This window comes from Photinus pyralis, unplaced genomic scaffold (genome assembly GCF_008802855.1).
Source record: "Photinus pyralis isolate 1611_PpyrPB1 unplaced genomic scaffold, Ppyr1.3 Ppyr1.4_LG1, whole genome shotgun sequence".
NCBI lineage: Eukaryota > Metazoa > Arthropoda > Insecta > Coleoptera > Lampyridae > Photinus > Photinus pyralis.
In genome coordinates this window covers 43752319-43772267 of record NW_022170249.1, presented here as the reverse complement: position 1 = coordinate 43772267, position 19949 = coordinate 43752319, and the positions used below count along the sequence as shown (strand labels likewise).

Genomic DNA, 19949 nt, shown 5'->3' with positions numbered 1-19949 from the left:
GGATGACCATAACTTCAACAACAAGCAAGTTTTCATAAACGCGGAGCGTATTTAGTGACATGTAGTAATATTTTGGTTTCGTTCGACTCCTGCTCTTTCTGATTGTTGACGTTTGACGTTTTAGACAAGCTGGTTTAAAAAATCAAAATAAATAATCCTTTGGTCTTTGGTGTTCATTTTAACATCACAGATCAGTAGTCACGATAAACATGAACATTAAAACTCGCAAAATTTGTTTGATTGCATTACTTTATTTATTTTCCAAAATAAAAAGAAGACGGCAACGAAAACGATGGTGGGTCAAAAATATGTTTAAATCGAAATTCACTTAATATTTCGACCCACAAGGCCACAACTGATCCTTTATTGTTTTTGTTCTTTGAATTATCCCAAAGAGCTAGGCTCGGAGCTAGGATACAAATGAGATTAACATCTCCGAAATTGTCTCCTCTGTGAAGCTAAAAATAGATGTTATAATGCACGATTTAATATCACACTTTCAAACTCAGTTTGTACATTTTCTTGGGAAATGGGAAAGAGCTCGGCTATCGAATTAACCATTTCCGCAAACATATAGTGCTCACACCCGTTTGTAATTCCGCAACTGTCGCAAGCCACGAACTATTTTGGTGGATTTCGCTAAAAACCTTCCACAAGATAGTACTTAATTTTTGGGGCACTTCTCATTGCTCGAGCTTCTATTAACGACACGAGAAAGAGAGACAGCGATTCGAGATTTACGAAACGTTAAACCGCGTGACAAAATTCGCAACGGAAGGTAAAAGGCGCCCGAAGTTGACTACCTCTCGAAGACGCGCCGCCTTACAAAGGGTCGTTAATTTCGCCCCTAGGACAAAAAACAAAATTCCGCCAAGCAGGAGTTGTGTGCCTTTACAACATCTTTCCGACGACACCAATTTGAAAAGAATCGCCCCTAAGGTTGACAAATTACACGGCCTTGTAGATACACGTACACCCGTTGCCTTTCTACAAGATTCTTCTACGCGCCCACATTTGCTGCCAGCCAGCCAGCCAGTCAAAGTGATATTAAAAGCTACTTTTTACAAATAAATTTGCAAAAATGCGCTAAAAATTAGGTACTTGCTCGTCAGAGTTCATCTTTTTGTTAAAATGTTATAGTGAAGTGTAAACAAAACATATTACCAACAAATCTATAACCTCACTTTACTGTCAAAATGTAAAAAAAATCTCCAAATCCGCGAAAAAGTTAAAACATATTCAATGTAAAATGCGGCTCCGCGAAATGTAAAAAAATCCGCAAATATTACGCGCCATTGCTATTTTGAATATTTTCCACCAATCATATAAAATCCGCCACAAATTAATCCGCCGTCCCCTGTTGTGAAAACTAGGCTTAAACCGTATTTATTTTTGTTTACTCCGAATTCTATTGTTATACTTGGCAAAAAAACAAAATTTACCCCTTAAATTAATAATTCTAATTAGATCGCGATAATAGGTAATTTTTACTTATTTATTTATTTACTTATTTATTTGTTTGGCCAGACACCATACAGAATGCAAAGCATTCCAATTACATGCCACTGAGATGCTGTACTTAGCTAGAACTACATAGAAATTACGATATAATTTGATTAAATAATTCATTCGAAGTGAAGTGAAATATATCGATGTCTCTCTCACGGCAACGTCTTATTCAAAGCCCACATGGTCCTCGATAGAGGCGATAACGGGGTGCTCATCAATCATCATACAAAGATGGTATCGATTTTCCTTAATTTAACATGTCGCACTTTATGTTTAATTTCCTGAAGCAATTCTGGGGCATTTAGATGATTATTCAGTATCTTGTAACGTATTCGTTAAATAATTTGCCACGTTTTCGAATTCACTACCAACAAATGGGTAGTTTTAAGTTTAAAAACAAATGCGCGTAGATACAATACAATTTGCATTTGTTTTGTAACTTGATAGTAAAAAAATACCATAACTTTTCATAGAATTAGTAACCTTACCAATCACTGTTAAAAATAAAAATAAAACGCAGTTGCTGTTAATTAATCCTTTTATATGTACTTACCTACATAGGTATGATGCCACGAACAAGCGATTAACATTTTAAATTAAGAGTAGGTAGCTACTATTTCCGGTAATACAGTTAAAAGTAGCGATTGAAATTTAATGAATGGAAACGGACCTACACATTCCCAAATCTATTACAAAAAAGCAAATTCATAATGACAAGTATCATATACCTACATATGTATAAGCTATACCTAGGTAGGTACTTAAAACACTACCTATGAAAACACGAGCGGAAATCACAACTTTTATCTTTTATATATACCGAGAATATTTCTCCTAGTCATGACCACCAAAAATTACTTGTATTCCACCCGTGGCGTTTTAAGAAAAGTCATAAATGTTTGGCCCAATAACTTTGACAGTTTCTCGAGCCCATTATAAGCTAAATGTTTTATTTTTTGTCATTGCTTTTGTTGTTTTTGTCAGGAGTACAATTTTCAAATCGTAGAAACAACGGAACATCGAATTGTAACATAACCACCAACCCCCATATTAAGGCACTATTTTGTCACAATTTAACGTAGGTGAGTAACTTGAGTGATTTAGGGATTATTTGGTGGAAACTGTACAATAAGTAACGCATAGTTCGAAAACCAATTTGACCCCGAAGAATGTTAACCAATGAAATACAGGTAACACAATTAGGAACGAAGTACCTACGTCAATTTCTCGTCCTGGGGTCAGTCTCGTCTCGTCTCGTCTAGTCTCGTTTGGTCTCGTGTAGTCTCGCCATACTATCCAAAAATGGTGCTAGCATATAACAGGCACCACGAAGGCATGACAAATAATAATGTTCAATTCATAAAACAACAAAAGTCATGGCTATTGCTACTAATAACAGAAATTTATTTTTAAATTTGCGGGTATACGAAAAGCTTATAAAAACATGTAAAAACAGTTTTGTATGCACCTTTTAATTCTGAACAACTTTAAACTCTACAGTTTTTTCTGTAAAATGTACAGGAGGGCAGGATATTGCATAAAATTAATTTCCCATGTTAAATCCCTATGTTCCTACTTACGGTGCACCACCCGGTATATCTCCCAAACGGTTCATATTAGAAAATTTAATAAGCTTTGTTGGGGTCAAAACTGACATAGCCCTTAGATAGAAAAAGTGCAAATCCGCCTCTGGTGCAATTGAGTCCGATAGGTCACAAGTAGTGATGCGGATTGTAAAATAACGATTTGTAAGTTACATAAAAAACGGTTATATTACGTGTAATTTACACGGTTATACTACGCGTAACTTACAAGATTGTCGGTTTTTATGTAATTTATGCCTTTTATGAATATTACGTAACTTACGTTTTTTATTTAAAAAACCGTAATTTTTGTAAATTTACATTAATATAGTACCTTTAATACATTTTAATCGGAACTACCACAGACCATCGACGGCACTACCAACGTAAACGATTCACCGTTGAATCTAGTTTGGTTTAATGAAGATGCTACAGCATCTAATTCGCGATCTGGAACTTCTTCTTCCAAACGGTGCGTGATGGCGAAATATCTACCGTTTGGGTATTTTATTTAATACACCAAAATATACAATTTAACAAGTGTTTTTGTTTTCAAACACTCACAAAATGGGGTCATCCCGCCTTCATTTTTTATTTCTGATCCACAAAGTACATTAAAAATAAAAAGACCCGTGTGTCCTCAATTTTTATTTGCGAGTAAAATAAACCCAAATAAATTATTGAAAAGCTGTGTTTTTAGTCCGAATTTGAAACGCTTCAGACTAAATACGTCACAAACCTACAACCAATCACGTAGAAGTGAGCAACCTTACGCGAGGGTCTGACGTTTGTCACATTTGAAGTTTTGAGAGGGATGTTTAACTGCACCTAGCACGAAAGTGACAAGTAACTGTGACAGATGACACAAGTTATAAATGCCATTCTCCTGCAATATTGCCAAGTCGTTATGTCATCTGAATGGTTCTAGGAGCTGATTGGTCGGGCTTATTACGTCACAGAGCCCGCCACAATCATATCGTTTTGAATAAACCTTTAAAACCGCACATGTTCATTATTTTTTTGCTAATCAGCCTCTATTTTTATATAAACTTTTACTGTCCAAAAAAATGTTTTATGGTTTCAGGTACACGATTATTAAATTAGAACTGCGGAATTCAACTATACTGTAAACCCCCATTCAAAAAGGTTTATGGAATATTTAAAAACACATAAATGACTAGTAATTTTACAAAAATATTTATAAATTACGTAAAAAACATAAATTACTGGTAATTTTACTGTAAAATTAAGGGACTTTTAAAAAAATGGTAAGTTACATAAATTACATAAAATACCATAAAAAAATTAACAATTGGTAATTTTACACGTAATATTACGCACTTAAAAAAACGGGTAATTTAACATCACTACAAGTGAGTGGCAGTGGTGGCGCATGTTCTACACGAGCCTACAGAGTTTTAGCAGGCAGATGGGTTCAGCTCGACTCCACTCGATTTTCGACCTTGCCACCTCCGAGGTATAACAAATTAACAAAACAATTTGTTTGCGAAATCTGGGTTCGTCGATGGTCTGTAGTGTGATGATCTGACCTGCTTGTAAAACGGTTGAAACACTAAACACTAAAAACACTAAAATCTTTCTGTTATAGCGTAGATGTGCAGGCTCTAGTCTATTTTGAGTTAGATTACTTGTTAGATCGATAATTTAACAAAATAATTTCGATATGGTTTTCGGAGGTGCTATAATTTTACCGTTAGATAGCGCTACCAGTATAAAAACTTAATTATTTACTTTGTGATTTGTTTTACAAAATAAAGCCGTACCCTCAAATGAAATTAAATAAAATTAATTATTTAACGCAGCCAAAATTACTGGTGAGATCGATAATTTAAACTTCGCTAATAAAATACTGACCTGAATTACCAAAAATGCGCTTTAATCATGCATATGCTGATTTACAGATTGTTTTAATTATAATTTGAAGTTATAAGAGGTAATACCATAATCACCAAATAATATGCTGTGACATATACATATTACCCATATTACCATGGGTTTGTTATTAATAAAGAGGAAAATATCAATATTGAGAATGTTATCAGTGTGTTCTTGATAACACCAAAATACATCACAACTCTGAGTAAGCCATCTATAGATACCTATATATTTTCTGATACATTATTTATGGTGATATTTATATATTGGACTGTTATTAAATGACACTGTACAATGTGCGTTAAAGATGCATGTTCTCTACCAATTCGAAACAAATGCGTACGCCAGTACGCCTGGAAATTATTGTGCCGTGGCGCCCGTGGCTGATAGATCGAAAGAAAATTATGTTTAGAAAACCTTACCTAGATATAAAGTTAGGATTCACAATGTGAACAATTTTCAAAATAAAATATGGAGGTCCTTGTGAAATGAATATGCGTCACTCATGTATGGCAATCATATGTATTTTTAAAAGTAATAGAATGCAAGGCACATCCCAGCTATTTCCGCTCCTTTTTCTTTCTATAAACGCTTTGAACTGTGTAAACGTTATTTCGGCTTTATTGTAATCTCATTATCACTTGAACTACAGCCACACGTAGTTATAATTAGATTGACTTGAATTACCTCGACACGCCAATGGGAAGTTAAGGTTAAGATTATTTATTTTTTCCAACAATGACCTTGCGATCTTTCGTCATCATGTTTTTGATGACAAAAAAACTGAGTGGGTGACTTTACATATTTACCTCATGTTTAGAGATTATAACAATTGCAGTAAGAATAAGTAAAAAATAGATATGGCAACATTTTTAAAATAGGTTTTCACCTTGAACGAAAGTAAGTCTGATTTCACTTGCCAAAATAAAACACTAGATTAATGGAATAAACAGAACAGCGTTAGCAATGGATGACAGACGTAATTAATAGGACCTATTATAAAGGTATTATATTACGCCAGGCGAAGAGTATTGAGCCAATTAAGAATGAATAAACAGATTGTCTACACTACGAGGCAAAGTGCAGTAATTTACTATTTAGTCAACACAACATAAACAAAAACAATATAATATTTTTGCCACAAATTACCTGCACGCCAGATAGATTGTTAAAAAATCTTAACCAAAAACCCCATCTCTAAAATTTACGACAAATTTGGATACCTATATTTCAGATTTATTCCTATTCTCCAAAATTAGAATCGACGATTTGTTTTCCAGAACAGTTTACAGGTAGGTACGGAAATTGTTTAGGATTCAGTATTCACCTCGGGATTCACTTATTGGACATGGATGCAATGTTTGGGCATTTATCGTGTGTTGCTCAATGCTCAACTGACAGGAATTTACCAAAAAGGCTACAAATGCTTACCAAAGAGCACTACCTTACATAGAGAAGTGGTACCCGTTTGAAAATCAGCATTATAAAACGTTTAGTTGTTTAAACCTTGAATGCAGAAGATTGCCCACGCTGGATCAACTGCTCGAACTATGGTCAATATCTCCAAGGAAGCACCAAACTCCCCCTGAATATCTTTACGAAGAACTGACTGCCCTTCAAAGTGTTTTTTCTTCACTCGAAGGCAACTCGATTGATATGTGGTGCAAATTTTTCCAAAAAGAAGAAGCACCTAATTTGCTGAAACTTGTGCAGTTTGTCGGGAGTGTTCCTGTATCCAACGCTTTTGTGGAACGGATCTTTAGCGTTATGGGAAATGTATGGACTGACGAAAAGAATCGCCTCGCTGTAAACTCCGTAAAAAGTGAATTGTGCGTTTTTTTCCATATAAGTGCTAGTTGCACCGAAAAGATGCCATTTCATCTAATAAACCTTTGTTAAAAGCAGTGTCATCAAATGCTAAATATATGCAAAAGTAAATTGTAAGCATTTTTGTCATTTTCTGCAATATTTATGAATTTAGGAAAAAAATTAAAAAGTTGTCCGGTTTTTTTTCGAACATATCTGGCAACCCTAGAGTCTAGACAGCTCATATTCAGATTATATCATATCTAGAAAGAACAAATCACAGTCTATAAAATAACAAATAGCAAAACTTAATTCTGGTGAATTGTTTTAATATAATATAAACATGAATTTGCTCCATATGTTTACCGAGTCTTAAATGTTTTCCATCCCCCACGATCGCAGAGTTCAAATTGCCGGGATGTACCTACATTGTTGCCGGGATTGTTCATCGCCGGGATGGCTTTTCGCCGGATGACCAGCGACGTCGGAAGTATGGGTCAGAGGGAGGCGAGTGACCCCCTCAGTTTTTACACAAGGGGGGCCGCGCCCCCTCTAAGAATGAGTAGATAAATCACTGAAAAGCGGCTAACACATCTTATACTGCATGTGCATGCAGAAATTACAAATAGTGTAGAAGTAGAGGATATATTGACGGAATTTTTGCGGAAAAGCGGAAAATTTTTGGATATATTTCATTTTTTATACTTGCTTTTCTTTACAATGCTCAATAGTGCAATAAATAGGAACAAAATTTTTGTAACTTTTGTATGTTCTAGTTCTTCATTATTTTTTAAATAAAATATTAATGATCTATGTCTATGGTTTTCTCAATCGAGTCAAGTATCTCCGAGTTGCTCAGTTGCATATAACTAGACATCCTCCGGCATTTTTTAAAATTTTTTTCAAAACTTTTCTTTCAAGAATACATTATTTGATTGATTAAATAAACAGGTTTCAGGGTCACTTAAAAAACCCACTGCTTTGTATTAATTCGTACACTTTGAATGAGAGGGACCTTTCAGACTCGCTGATTTTTGCCCCTCAACCGTTATTCACTTCCGACGTCGCTGCGGATGACCGTGGCCTTCATTATAAATATGTATGTAGTTTATTTGGAAACTGGTCGCAAAATATTACTTTGATGCTTGATGCATCTAAACGTGAAATGTGTCATTGAAATGCGTATGTAAACCATTTCTTTACAATCACACTCTTTACTTGTTTGCTGATGAATGGGATTAGAACGGTTCACCAAACAGTCAATTAACAGCATGCAACGGATCTCCCAATAAATAATAAATCAAAGCTCCATTTAACTTGCCTTTGAATTTATAGCGTTGAATTATATTATCGCGATAATAAACCACAAACCCGCGGCATTTAAATTTGTTAATTATGCTATTTTCGTAGGTAATACGTTTAGCGATAGGAGTCTCCAAGGAAACTGCTCCCAACGAAAATGTTGTGATTCTACATCTCTAAACATAATTTTTAGCGCATTTTCCAACGAAGTTGGGTACGCTATTGCAGCCAATTTCTTTGCCCGTCCGTCTGTCCAGAGTCTTAACTACTCCTACAGTTTTCAAGATATTTAGTTCGTTCTTTTTACATTCGGTAGCGTATAGCTCTAGCACCTGAGCCAAGGAAAATCTTGCCAATTAAACTGCGCATGCGCAGACTGCGTCATGTCAACTTCCTTATTTATTAATATATTTTGTTGAAATTTTAACCTCAGATATTTCTGGTGAAGGCAAATATATCGCATATATTAAAAATCAGATGTGCGCATGCGCAGAGTGCGCAATAGCAACTTTCTAATTTATGGAGATATTTCTTTGAAATTTTAACCAAAGTTGCTTTTACTGTAAGCAAACGTATCGCATATTGTAAACATCAGATTAATGCGCGGACAGGATGCGCAATATCAACTGTTATTTATCGACATATCTTTTTGAAATTTTAATCACAGATGCTTCTGTTAAAGGGAAACAGAACTGATATTGCAAAAATTAGATGCCAGTGCCAGGGGGCGGCTCTCTATAAAGAGCCAAGGAGCCATGGCACCACCTCAAGGAACCTGCTAATTATCAATTCTTAAAATATAATTAACTATTATTATGTGCTCACTAGAGTACATAATTGTGTTTTAAAACTTAAAACAAAAAAAGTAAATGATTTGATAAATTAGGTACCAAGAAGAATTCATTCGTGCTTATCCGTGGACTTCGCAGACGGTCGAGCCGTGCCAAACTGAAACTGGCTCGTATTTTCCTACAAGTGTCGACTTCCGCGGGGAGTAGAGGGGTGGGAGGAGCGAAACCGAAGTAGCGTTTTATACGTACAACTTGAGCCATCAGAAGTTTGGCTCATAAGCACAATTGAATAATGTATACGTGTATTACTATGCTTTGCGCCGTTTTCCTTGTTTCAGTCGTTATAAGTCAAACAATTTTTTTTACTTCTGTGTAAGATTACACTTCCCGGATTAATTGTTACGTAAAATACACAAATTAAAAAATCATTTAAATAAATCTTTTTCTATGCATTCTCTGGAAGATAGACTTTAAATAAAGCAATTAAGCAGGCCGTTACCGGACTTAAATATTGTTAAAAAACGAAATGTGTCTGAACTCGACAATAGCGATAAATCCGAAAATAAAGGAGTAGGTATTGAAAGAATTAATAAATTTCAGTACCTACTTGTTTAGATAAAGATTTGAATAGTTATTTGTACAACTATTGTTGAAAATGATACTTCGGCCTCATTAATAAAACGGCAAATAAAATGTTGCTATTGTTTATAGATCGGACTAAACGCCATTGAAACAGATAGTACAAATCGTGAAAAAAGTAACACTTTCCTTACGATTTTTTGTCAAAAAAAATCCGCTAATTCTCATCTAAAACAACACAAAATGAATTACTGGAATGCATGCTTGAAGTATACTTATCATGAAACAAGTCTCCAAAGAAATTAAAGGGGCTAGATTTGTTTCCGTCACTTGCATTATAAATATCCGAATTATACTCAAAATCTAAATAACTGGAATAATATGAAAACTGAATGAATTGGCACTACCTTCTACGCAGCTTACGAGCCGCCACTGTTGTGCTGTATCAATTTAAACGTAGAACAATGTATTTTCCATTTGAAAGAGCATTTGTACCATATTCACCTTGCGATATGAGGAAAAGTTAAAAACATAATTTAACTTTGAATATAAAAACCTATGTTTTCTTTCTTCGTTGCTTAAAAATTTTTAGCACATGTTCAACGAAATGAATCCATTTCTACCAACCTGCTCCTCCACCTCTTATAGGGATCGGTTGTAATTCCTCATATTTAAAGAGCGAAATGTCGAAGGAGGGTACTCACAAAGGGCAATTGGGACCGAGATTTGGGCGTTTGAAGAAATATATTCATTGGTGATGTGGTGGCAAAACTTGAAAAGCGAATATCTCGAAAACGGTTTGTCAGAGTGGGGTACTTACAAAGCTTAATGAATCGTGTGGAGGGGACAATTAGTGAAGTCCAAGCGAATCTTGAGAACGAAGTGCAAACAACTGCAGAACGGAGTGTCGGAGGAGAGTTCTCTCGAAAGGGGGGAAAGATCGTCTAGAGACGCATCTATTGGGGATGTGAAAAATTAATATTAATTAATGAATCTCGAAAATGTTAGAGGAAGGACCCACAAAGGAAAAATGCAATATATAACTGTACACGATATGGATCGCGGCAATCCTCAATCTGCCACCCTGATCAGGTTTGCAATGGAGTTTGTTGCGACGTGCCGTTCACACTGGTGCGGCCCGGAACTCGGCGCGGTTCGCGACGGGACAATAATATAGCAAATGTGAACACGTTCCCGGTCACTTTCAACTGTATTAATTTCCAGTATTATCGCAGATTTGAACCATGGCGTCTCCTGTACTATATTAATTAATAAATTAGAATTTTACAATTTTGACGTCCACAACAGAGATTTAGTTATATCTTATCTATCAGAACGACGCAGTATGTAACAATTAATAACAACAAATCAGAGCCAACGTCTATGTTGCACACAGGGGTGCCCCACGAATCAGTTCTGGGCCTTGTTCTTTTTTGATTTATTATCAATGACCTCGCCGCACTTGTTTCATTAGCTCATTCTGTAACATTATGATGTTCGCTGACTGCACTTCTTTGTCATCAGTTAGTCGTAGAGCTTTTCAAGAGGCAACATCAGTAGAGAGGCCCAAGCGAATGGTTCAATACAAAAAAATTATATTTCAATGCGAATAAGACTTTAAATGTTACGTTTTCAAAAATTAATAAAAACTATTAGTAGCTGTCCGGAGACCGGAAAGACTACCCTTAAAATCAATTAAAAATGTTTAAGCGTTTTCAGGAAAATAAAAGATATTCTGAAAGGGCATATATATTATTTTTATTAAATTTATTTTTTAATTCAAATGTAATATATTGTTTTTACTTAATTTAAACAACTTAAATATATCAACGAAATTAATTTTTTTACTGTCACTTGATCAAGTCCTGTTTTATTATTTTAAGCACAGTTGATTTTTGCTAGTTTTCGTTCCCTTTTGTCTTATAGAAACAAAATTATAGCAAACAACTCGGTCATGAATCTGTTTAGTTTTTTGTTGCTTCATTATTTAAAATGGTTTACCTATAAATTGAAGATGAAATTTTAGTAAGTCAAACAAGTTATGGTCTCAAAGGAATTGTAAAAAATGTTCCAGGAAAGTGAGCACAGTTGGTTACTTCTTAACACATTTGAGGGAAAATGATGGTTCCTTTAAACTCAAATCAGGACGAGGAAGAACGAAAAGTGGAGGAAGTCATGAAACTATTGGCAAACGCGTTCTGGATATTTTAGTGCCATAACACAAATTGAAAGAGACCATAACGCGTTGTGGACGTTTTTTCGTATATAAGCGTTTTCATTCTTTGAACCGAACATATAGCTGTACAATTAACACTAGGTACCATAAGTTATCACAATCAAAATTTTTGGAAAAAGTTATTCAAAATATTTACATCGCTTTTTTTTATATTAATTAACACTATAATAAGTTACCAATTGTAAACTATTTTGGAAGATTCGAGGGGCATTAACCAATATTTTTATTTTTCCCTCTATCGGGCATTTCGCATACTAAAAGTGCGAGTATGTAATTTTTCTCTACAATTTTTAAAAGTATACTTTCAAAAACTGGAACATTATAAGGAGACTGCCACAGCTCATGTGCAAATTATATCACAAAATGTTGGTTATTTTTGTAAAGGACGTGTAACGTGTATGTTTATTAAGCTCTACAACTCACATGGGATAACGTGTGATAATCTGATAGGAATGGTATCGAAACGAATGCACTTCACAGCAATTTTAGATTGCCTTGTACAGATTTGGCAATTGGCGCTAATTTTTCGCGACAAAGGCGTTTTTTTAAAAGATTAACCGGCTCCTAAATTGAAGACGTTTCTTAGCATAATATAGCATAATCACTGAATAATTTTTTATTCATGAGAATGTTTTCTGAGATGAGACATAATTTCCATGCTAGTTCTTTTTAAATAATAAACATGTTTTGAAAAAGAGGAAAATAACAGGCATAGTCAAGCACAATGTTACATATTATTGTATATTAAAGCAAAATTACGGCAAACTAGGATCTCTAGGAAAAGGATAAACTAAAACAGTTTTTTTTAAATTTTTTTAATTACCGTGCCGCTTAAAAATGTTTTTGATGCGATTTGTAAATCAGGCAAGATAAACTAGTAAACTCGCAGTAGACACCTAGTTACCACAATACCAATAATATTTGTGCTTGAGTCTGCAACATTGTATATTGCCGTTCGTAAATTTGCATGTACAATAGTACATGCGTTAAGGTCAGAGGCGATTCAAAAGTGAATTTGAAGAAATCTTGAGGAGATTTTAAAAAGATTTTGAAGAGCTTCTGAAGAGATTTTGTAGAGATTTTGAAGATATTTTTATATTGTTTTGCAACAAAATATGTAGGGGGCCTAGATTTGGAATTTGGGAAAACACTATGACTGCGTGTTCTGCACGGTTATGTTACTATACATATTCCTTCTTTGAATATTCTTAGAATATTTTTAGGATCTCCCTAGAACTTCCTTTTAAAATGTTTTTTGGAAAAGCTACAGAACCTTCAAGCCCTTTCCAATTTTGGTTGGCTTTCCTTAATATCTTCTCAAAATTGTCTTAATGGAACGTATTTTTATAGAATCTCTGGAACCTTTCAACAATAATCTGAAACATTAGAATTGCCATAGAATATTTTTAAACTCTTGGAATCGTCAGTTTGTAACTGATATTTTTATAATTTCTAAAACCTTTAGAATCTGGAATAAATATTTTAAAATATTGGTAGATATCTTTTAGAATTTTCCAGTGTTAGCACTATCTTTTTGGACTAAGAAAAGTATTTGTTACCCCAAACATTTCGAAAATTTTTATTTAAGTATTTTCCCATTTTTCGTTAAGAAATACAAAAAAAATGCTATTTAAAACAAAACTCTTGATACGGTATCAGTGTCTTTGTCGGAATTTTTCTTGTTAACACGATAGTCTATATGATGTACAAAAACGCTTGTTTCTAAATATTGTTTATGATGGCCCATTCCTCCTTGAAAAACATAAACTTTCCAAAAAAAATGAATAAAAACTTACTGTATCAACTTTCTTATTGGTGTAGAGATTTTTTGAAATTTACCATTATCTTTTTGGAAACCGTAATCATTCTAAATATTAGCTGAAAAGGGGGTTAATGAAAACTAAAGTCAAGTTATTAGTTCAATTATAATTAATCGAGTAATTAATTTATAGTTAGGTTTTGTTTTGTTTCTTTATGACAATTTTTTACACAGAAGTTTACAGTGTCGTCTTAATCATTTGGTTAGTAATATACTTTACCCAATATCGTCATGAAATCTGCATTTTCATGTCTACTTTATATCAGGCAAGTTTAGTTTCCATGACAGAGGCAGACCAGACAGTTTTTCCTCCTACCGCCTGCTACTTTACCGGCTGCTCTCTGTCACTTTTCTGACCGCACGTGTCATATTGCTAAATGTCTGTAGTGACTCATGTCATCACTGACAGATTGACATTAACCAAATGTTCTATATGAAAATTAATTATAATTAATCTAGGATTTTGGGTAAAGTTTAATACAAAACTCGGCAGTAAAATTACATTACTTGACTCGGGAATTAAAGTACTCGGCCTCTAAGGGGTAAAGGGCCTCGTACTTCAGTATTTCCTCACCAGTAAATAACTATTTTAATGTATTTTCCATGCAAAAGTACCTACAACTGATGTAGAAATTCCGTCCGCCCTACAACTACTGCTTTAATAACCTCATACGATTGTTGGTATGGCAAAATTCCTTTTTCGTAGTGCCTGCAACGACTTATGAAATTTTTCTTAAAAGCGGTGTAAAAGGTCAAATCGGCATCTGTCGAAAGAAATGGAGTTCATTTAAAGAAAACTAACGATTGCATTACAATTAGGTACATAATCCATCAATTGACGAGATCTACTCTATAATTACTATTATGAGTCTTATTATTAATGTCTACCCACACGATAGGAATAGGAAGCCAAGCTGACACAACTTGTGAATAAATAATTATTCAGAAGCTGCGAAATAATGGTCTTACGTCTAATAGTCAGCAATTATTTTAAAAAAAGATGCAATTCATTTACGCAACAAACCTTTCACGACGTAAAACTATTATAATAGGTAGACAAAGTGTGATTAATCATAATTTCCTAAAAATGTATTTAATTTACAGAAATTTTGGGCCTTCGACTTGAGTGGTATTGAACGTAATTGTCATCCTTTAGCAACACCTTATATCATCATTTGGGGAATTTAACCCAATCCAATATCCTCCTTGAACTTACTCAAAAGTTGTTACGTTGGTTAATTATTATCATGCTATCATACAAGAATTTTGAGCTCATTCCAAAATCTGTTTTAGGTGAACAACCTGCGAAAGGCTTATGGGGTATCAAACACACACGAAAACCAGTAGATATTTTGGTAGCAGCTGCAAAAAACGTCTCGGAGAATGGACCACTACCCTTAGTAACAGTCGAGGTCTCCACAGGAGGACTAAAGATTCTTCAGCACTCTCCGAAATCAAAATCAAAGAGCCTGCCAATAAATTCTTTCAAAGTCGACACGATCTCCTACGGCGTGCAGGATTTAGTTTACACACGCGTGTTTTGCATGATCATCGTAGACGACACGAACCAAAAGGGCGCTTTACCATTTCATTGTCACGCATTCGTTTGTGATTCCAGAGCGCAAGCCCGAAGATTGACGTACGCACTTGCCGCTGCTTTTCAGGAGTTCGGCAACAAAGTAAAAGAGGGTTGCGATCTTCCTTACGTCAAGAAAAAATTCGCCATCGATTTGCGTACTCCGGAAGAACTTGGACGGGCAAGTGATGAAGAAACTGAAGCTTAGAGTTAGAGTTACCTTTTAGTTTTTAATGTTGTTATTAATAGTCGTCGTGTAAGTAAACGTGGATTTAATTTGTTTTTATCAACACCCCTAACTAGGGATAACATAAACACTGAAGCAAGAACAGAGAGAAATACAACAAAACTTTAACAAAAAGAACGGGTTTCGACAGTAAATCATTTGCGAATAATTAGAAAAGTCGACAATCGCAATCTCGCTAGTTTCGCGTGGTTATCTGAACGATTTGGAACATTTTCATGTAAATAAGATCCTTCTGAGAATCGCGCGATTATCGCCGTGTCTGAACGTAACATTAGCATTTTCTCCATTGCAAGCATTCCAAGAAAAAGGAATCAGCTGAACCAGTTATCCGAAACATGGATTTATCTGATGCCCATTAAAATAGGAAACCACCAGCCCCAGTTTTCACATTTTTACATTATGCATACGATTTATTGCAACTAATTCAGAGAGGTGCCCCGAACGTTCCATTCAAACAACGACTCATCCCGATAAATTTTTGACACGTTCGATTTGGGAAGTAACGAATATGATTGGGGTTGAAACGTACTTGCATTTTGAAATTCTGAACTAAAACTGTACCAAAATAAAATGAATTATTCTTTGCTGTCGGCGAGCGTATTCTTTACCAAATGTTCACCTTTTTTGGTGTTTTTGCTTACTGTAGAGTTTTCTTTCTGTCTCTCTCTCTGAAAATTACCACACGAGCCGGTTTTCAAATGTTTTGCCAGATGAAATCTGCCAGAAAATACAAACCTTTGAGTTTTGTTGTATTGAAATTTTTAAAATTAAATTTAAATGCTTGAACAAAACGAATCTTGAATCTATACCATAAATTCAATAGGCTCTTCAATTTGCACCTCACTATTTATATCAAAAATTCAAAATTGGTTGAATCCTTTAAGACCATTGAAATTTGCTACAAATTCGGTTTTTACATTAGATGTCCATGAACTTGGCAGGCCTACTACAGCAGACCATGATTCTGCTTACTCATATCGTTAGTACTCCGTTAGTGCACGTTAGTGCCACTGAAGAAATCGTTAGTGCACAAACGGAAACTTACTATTTTAAAAAAATATTTGAGGGTCTGCTAACTTCATGCCAGCAGACCCATTTGAGAAAATCGATTCTGTCTTTACACTAGTTAAACTAGGAGCGTTAGTGCTCGTTAGTGCCGCCAATATAAACGTTAGTGCTCAAAGTGTACCAGGTCAAAACGTTTTAAAAAGGGTCTGCTAATTTCATGCAGCAGACGCACATTTGTCAAATTGGGCCTGTCCCAATGCGAATCTGAAGCGGCTCGTTAGTGCTTCATATTCGAACGTTAGTGCTGCAAGGGATCCGCATCAAAAAGGTACCAAACCACCTCAAAATTAAACGTGGCTTGTTGGGACCTGCCAACTTCACGTCGGTAGACCAACAAACGAAATCCGTTTGATTTTCTACTTTAATCGATCTATCAGTATTAGTGATCGTTAGTGTCGCAAAAAAAACGTTAGTGCTCAAAGCGCAAGAGCTCAAGCGTGAAATTATGGATTTGCTAAATTCATGCAGCAAGCCCACATTTATTAAAGTGGTCCTGCCTTAATGCGAATCTGAAGCTCCTCGTTAGTGCTCGTTAAGACTTCACTTGTAAACGTCAGTCCTTTTAATGGATCCGTGTCGAAAAACTACCAAAGCATCTTAAAAATTAACCATAACTTATAGGTTCTGCTGACCACACAACAACTAGCAAAATTTGTTTCCAATACAAAAAAAGTTGAAGAGAATGAACGAAATGTATTTGACAAATGTGCGTCTGCTGCATGAAATTAGAAGACCCTTTTGAAAACGTTTTGAGCTGGTACACTTTGAGCACTAACGTTTATATTGGCGGCACTAACGAGCACTAATACTTACTGGTCGATTAAAGTAGAAAATCAAACGGATTTCGTTCCTTGGTCTACTGGCGTAAAGTTGGCAGGTCCCAATAAGTCAAGTTTAATTTTGAGGTGGTTTCGTACCTTTTTGACGCGGATCCCTTGCAGCACTAACGTTCGCATGCGAAGCACTAACGAGCACTGACGAGCCGCTTCAAATTCGCATTAGGACAGAGCCAGTTTGGCAAATGTGGGTCTGCTGCATGAAGTTAGCAGACCCCTTTTTACAAAGTTTTGAGCTGTTACACTTTGAGTACTAACGTTTATATTGGCGGCACTAACGAGCACTAACGCTGCTAGTTTAACTAGTGTAAAGATTGAATCGATTTTCTGAAATGGGTCTGCTAGCATGAAGTTAGCAGGCCCACAAATATTTTTTAAAAATAGTAAGTTTCCTTTTGTGCACTAACGATTTCTTCAGCGGCGCTAACGTGCACTAACGGAACACTAACGATATGAGTAAACAGAACTATGGTCTGCTGTAGTAGGTCTGCCAAGTTCATGGACATTTACATTAGATCTTAAAAGGTTTGCAATAATTACTTTAACATCTTAGAGAAAATCAATAGAACTAACCTTGAATTACAGAAAGAGGGTTCGTGGAATGGGTTAAAATCCATACAAAAATGTATTTCACATATTTTTTGTTGGGCCAGTCGTATAGAAAATTAGGCTGAGTTTATTTCGAAACTTTTGTTATAACAAATTTTGTATCACGGAGAAGCATCAACGTGAAATGGTCCAATGGGATCCTACGGAACTTTCCTCTAAATAACTATTCCTTTTGTAAATGAATCATAATATAATATATTATGATTCATTTACAAAGAGCTTATACACATATATTACTTAAGACTGGCCTCGACTGGCCCAACAAAAAATGTGCGAAATACATTTCTGTAGGGATTTTAATGCTCTTTAATTTTGCATAGAACAATTTTTTTTCTTAAAACCAATTCTGGCGTAGTTATGGGCCAAAAACCATCCATGTCCGGTTTGTCACTTCCGTTTAAGGCATTTCCCTGCGTTAAACATTGGCAAACTTTAGTCCATCGTTTTGAGTACATTTTTTTCATTCAGAAACTTAACTCAATTCTTTTGCAATTTATTCACGATTCCACTTTTTATAAAACGTTATATAAATTACCATTGCACATAATGAAACATCCTTTTTGCATAAAAAAATAGATCACTTCCAAGCTCTGTCAACGTAAACTTGAAATACGACAAAATGAAATGAATCATAGAAAAAGCTCATTTATTGCGTTTAAACTTGTACACCTTATGTTTAAATCAGTCTGTTGCGAATAAGATCATTGTATTCAGTCATGTTAAAAATGGATTGTATAGGCGAAGAAAAAATTAATAATTGTATACGCTTTCTAAAGTTTTTCGTTTGGAGTCATACGAATGTCTTCTTCCGGATTTTTCGACACCTTGCGACATTTCCGGTAGGACAGTCGTGCCATCTGTCACGTGATGGGCCTCTTCGGTTTCAGATTCTCTCTCACCAAAATGCGAATTTAATGAATAAAATTTGGGCGACTCCATACAATCGATTGACTCGTCCGCGTTTACGCAGGTGAAGATCTCCTGAAAAGCTGGTTTTAGGTTTGGATGTGAAAAATTTGGTCTACCTGATTGAAAATGGTTTCCTCTGGGCATATGAAGCTCCATTTAAACATTTGGCTTCTAGTGTGCGAGTAAACTACGGGCAGGCATACGTGGAATATTTGACAATCATTATCAGTATCTGCATAGTATCCATAAGAACGTCCCTCGCACGTGAAGGAGTCTGTGATTTCTGCACGTATACTTGTTGCATTGCTCGGTAACGTTAGTAACTGTGGTGGTGTTTGTTCAGGATAAATCTAAAACGAAAAGATTATGCAATTATGTGATTTATTACGTGAGCATCCTGTAGTTGAAATTACCCTGCTAATAACAGAAAAACATACAAATTACCCAACACTTTTCTTCACAATTAAAACGCCCTGACAAAAATTTAATCAAATTAAAAAGAAATAACTTACTCTTGATCTTGGTGCACTTATAACTATACAAAAAGTTAATGGCAATATAATTAAGTACTTCATTTTATGTACCTAAATGTGCAGCACTGCTTCTACAAGTGTGTGACCATTTGGTAAATTAATTTATATATAAATGCCACCGCCAGAAGAGGATGGCCAATAAAGCAAGGAACGAATGGCGGAAGTCTGGTTGATTCATTGATAATTAAAGTTTATTGTTGCACAAGTTATTTAAGCTCATCTCAAAACGATCCGGATGAGACTTAGAAATTTTGGATCTGTGAAATCAATTTCAGAAATTGGCAAACGTTCTCCATCTGTAACTTTACACCCGCTCAAAAACGGAATACTAAGTTTGTGCCAAGACCCTTACGTTCAATGTTGCACTGGTAGACTAAGACGAAAAATTAAAATTCAAACGTTGTTTGAATGTGTACGTTGATCCTCGGAATGGAAATGACTTTAGTTTAGAACTGCATGTGCATACGTCCATATTATTATGTATTTTGCGGCTATGTACGTAAATTACGGGACGTACGTACCTATGCGCTACGGAACCAAGACACGTTTACTGAATTTCTAATAAGAAATAAATACTATCTTTCAATAGCGTAACGGAAGACTCCTTCAAATACTACTGTGAGAACCGAAAAAGTAGGACAACCGGCGCA

The 19949-nt window shown here is 35.2% G+C and overlaps 2 protein-coding genes across 2 annotated transcripts; one reads left to right on the top strand and one right to left on the bottom strand.

The window, feature by feature from the left end:
- Window positions 1–14753: 14753 nt before the first annotated feature.
- LOC116158612 lies at window positions 14754–15383 on the top strand. The gene has a single exon (XM_031471424.1). It carries the CDS (start codon window positions 14769–14771, stop codon window positions 15303–15305), a length of 537 nt encoding a protein of 178 aa, XP_031327284.1. The 5' UTR covers window positions 14754–14768; the 3' UTR covers window positions 15306–15383.
- Window positions 15384–18486: 3103 nt separating this feature from the next.
- On the bottom strand, window positions 18487–19425 carry LOC116160378 (U-scoloptoxin(01)-Er1a-like). The gene is made up of 3 exons (XM_031473567.1): window positions 19279–19425; window positions 18883–19116; window positions 18487–18838 (listed from the first exon to the last, which is right to left on the bottom strand). The coding sequence occupies exons 1-3, from the start codon at window positions 19339–19341 to the stop codon at window positions 18608–18610; spliced, it is 528 nt and encodes a 175-aa protein (XP_031329427.1). The 5' UTR covers window positions 19342–19425; the 3' UTR covers window positions 18487–18607.
- Window positions 19426–19949: the final 524 nt, after the last annotated feature.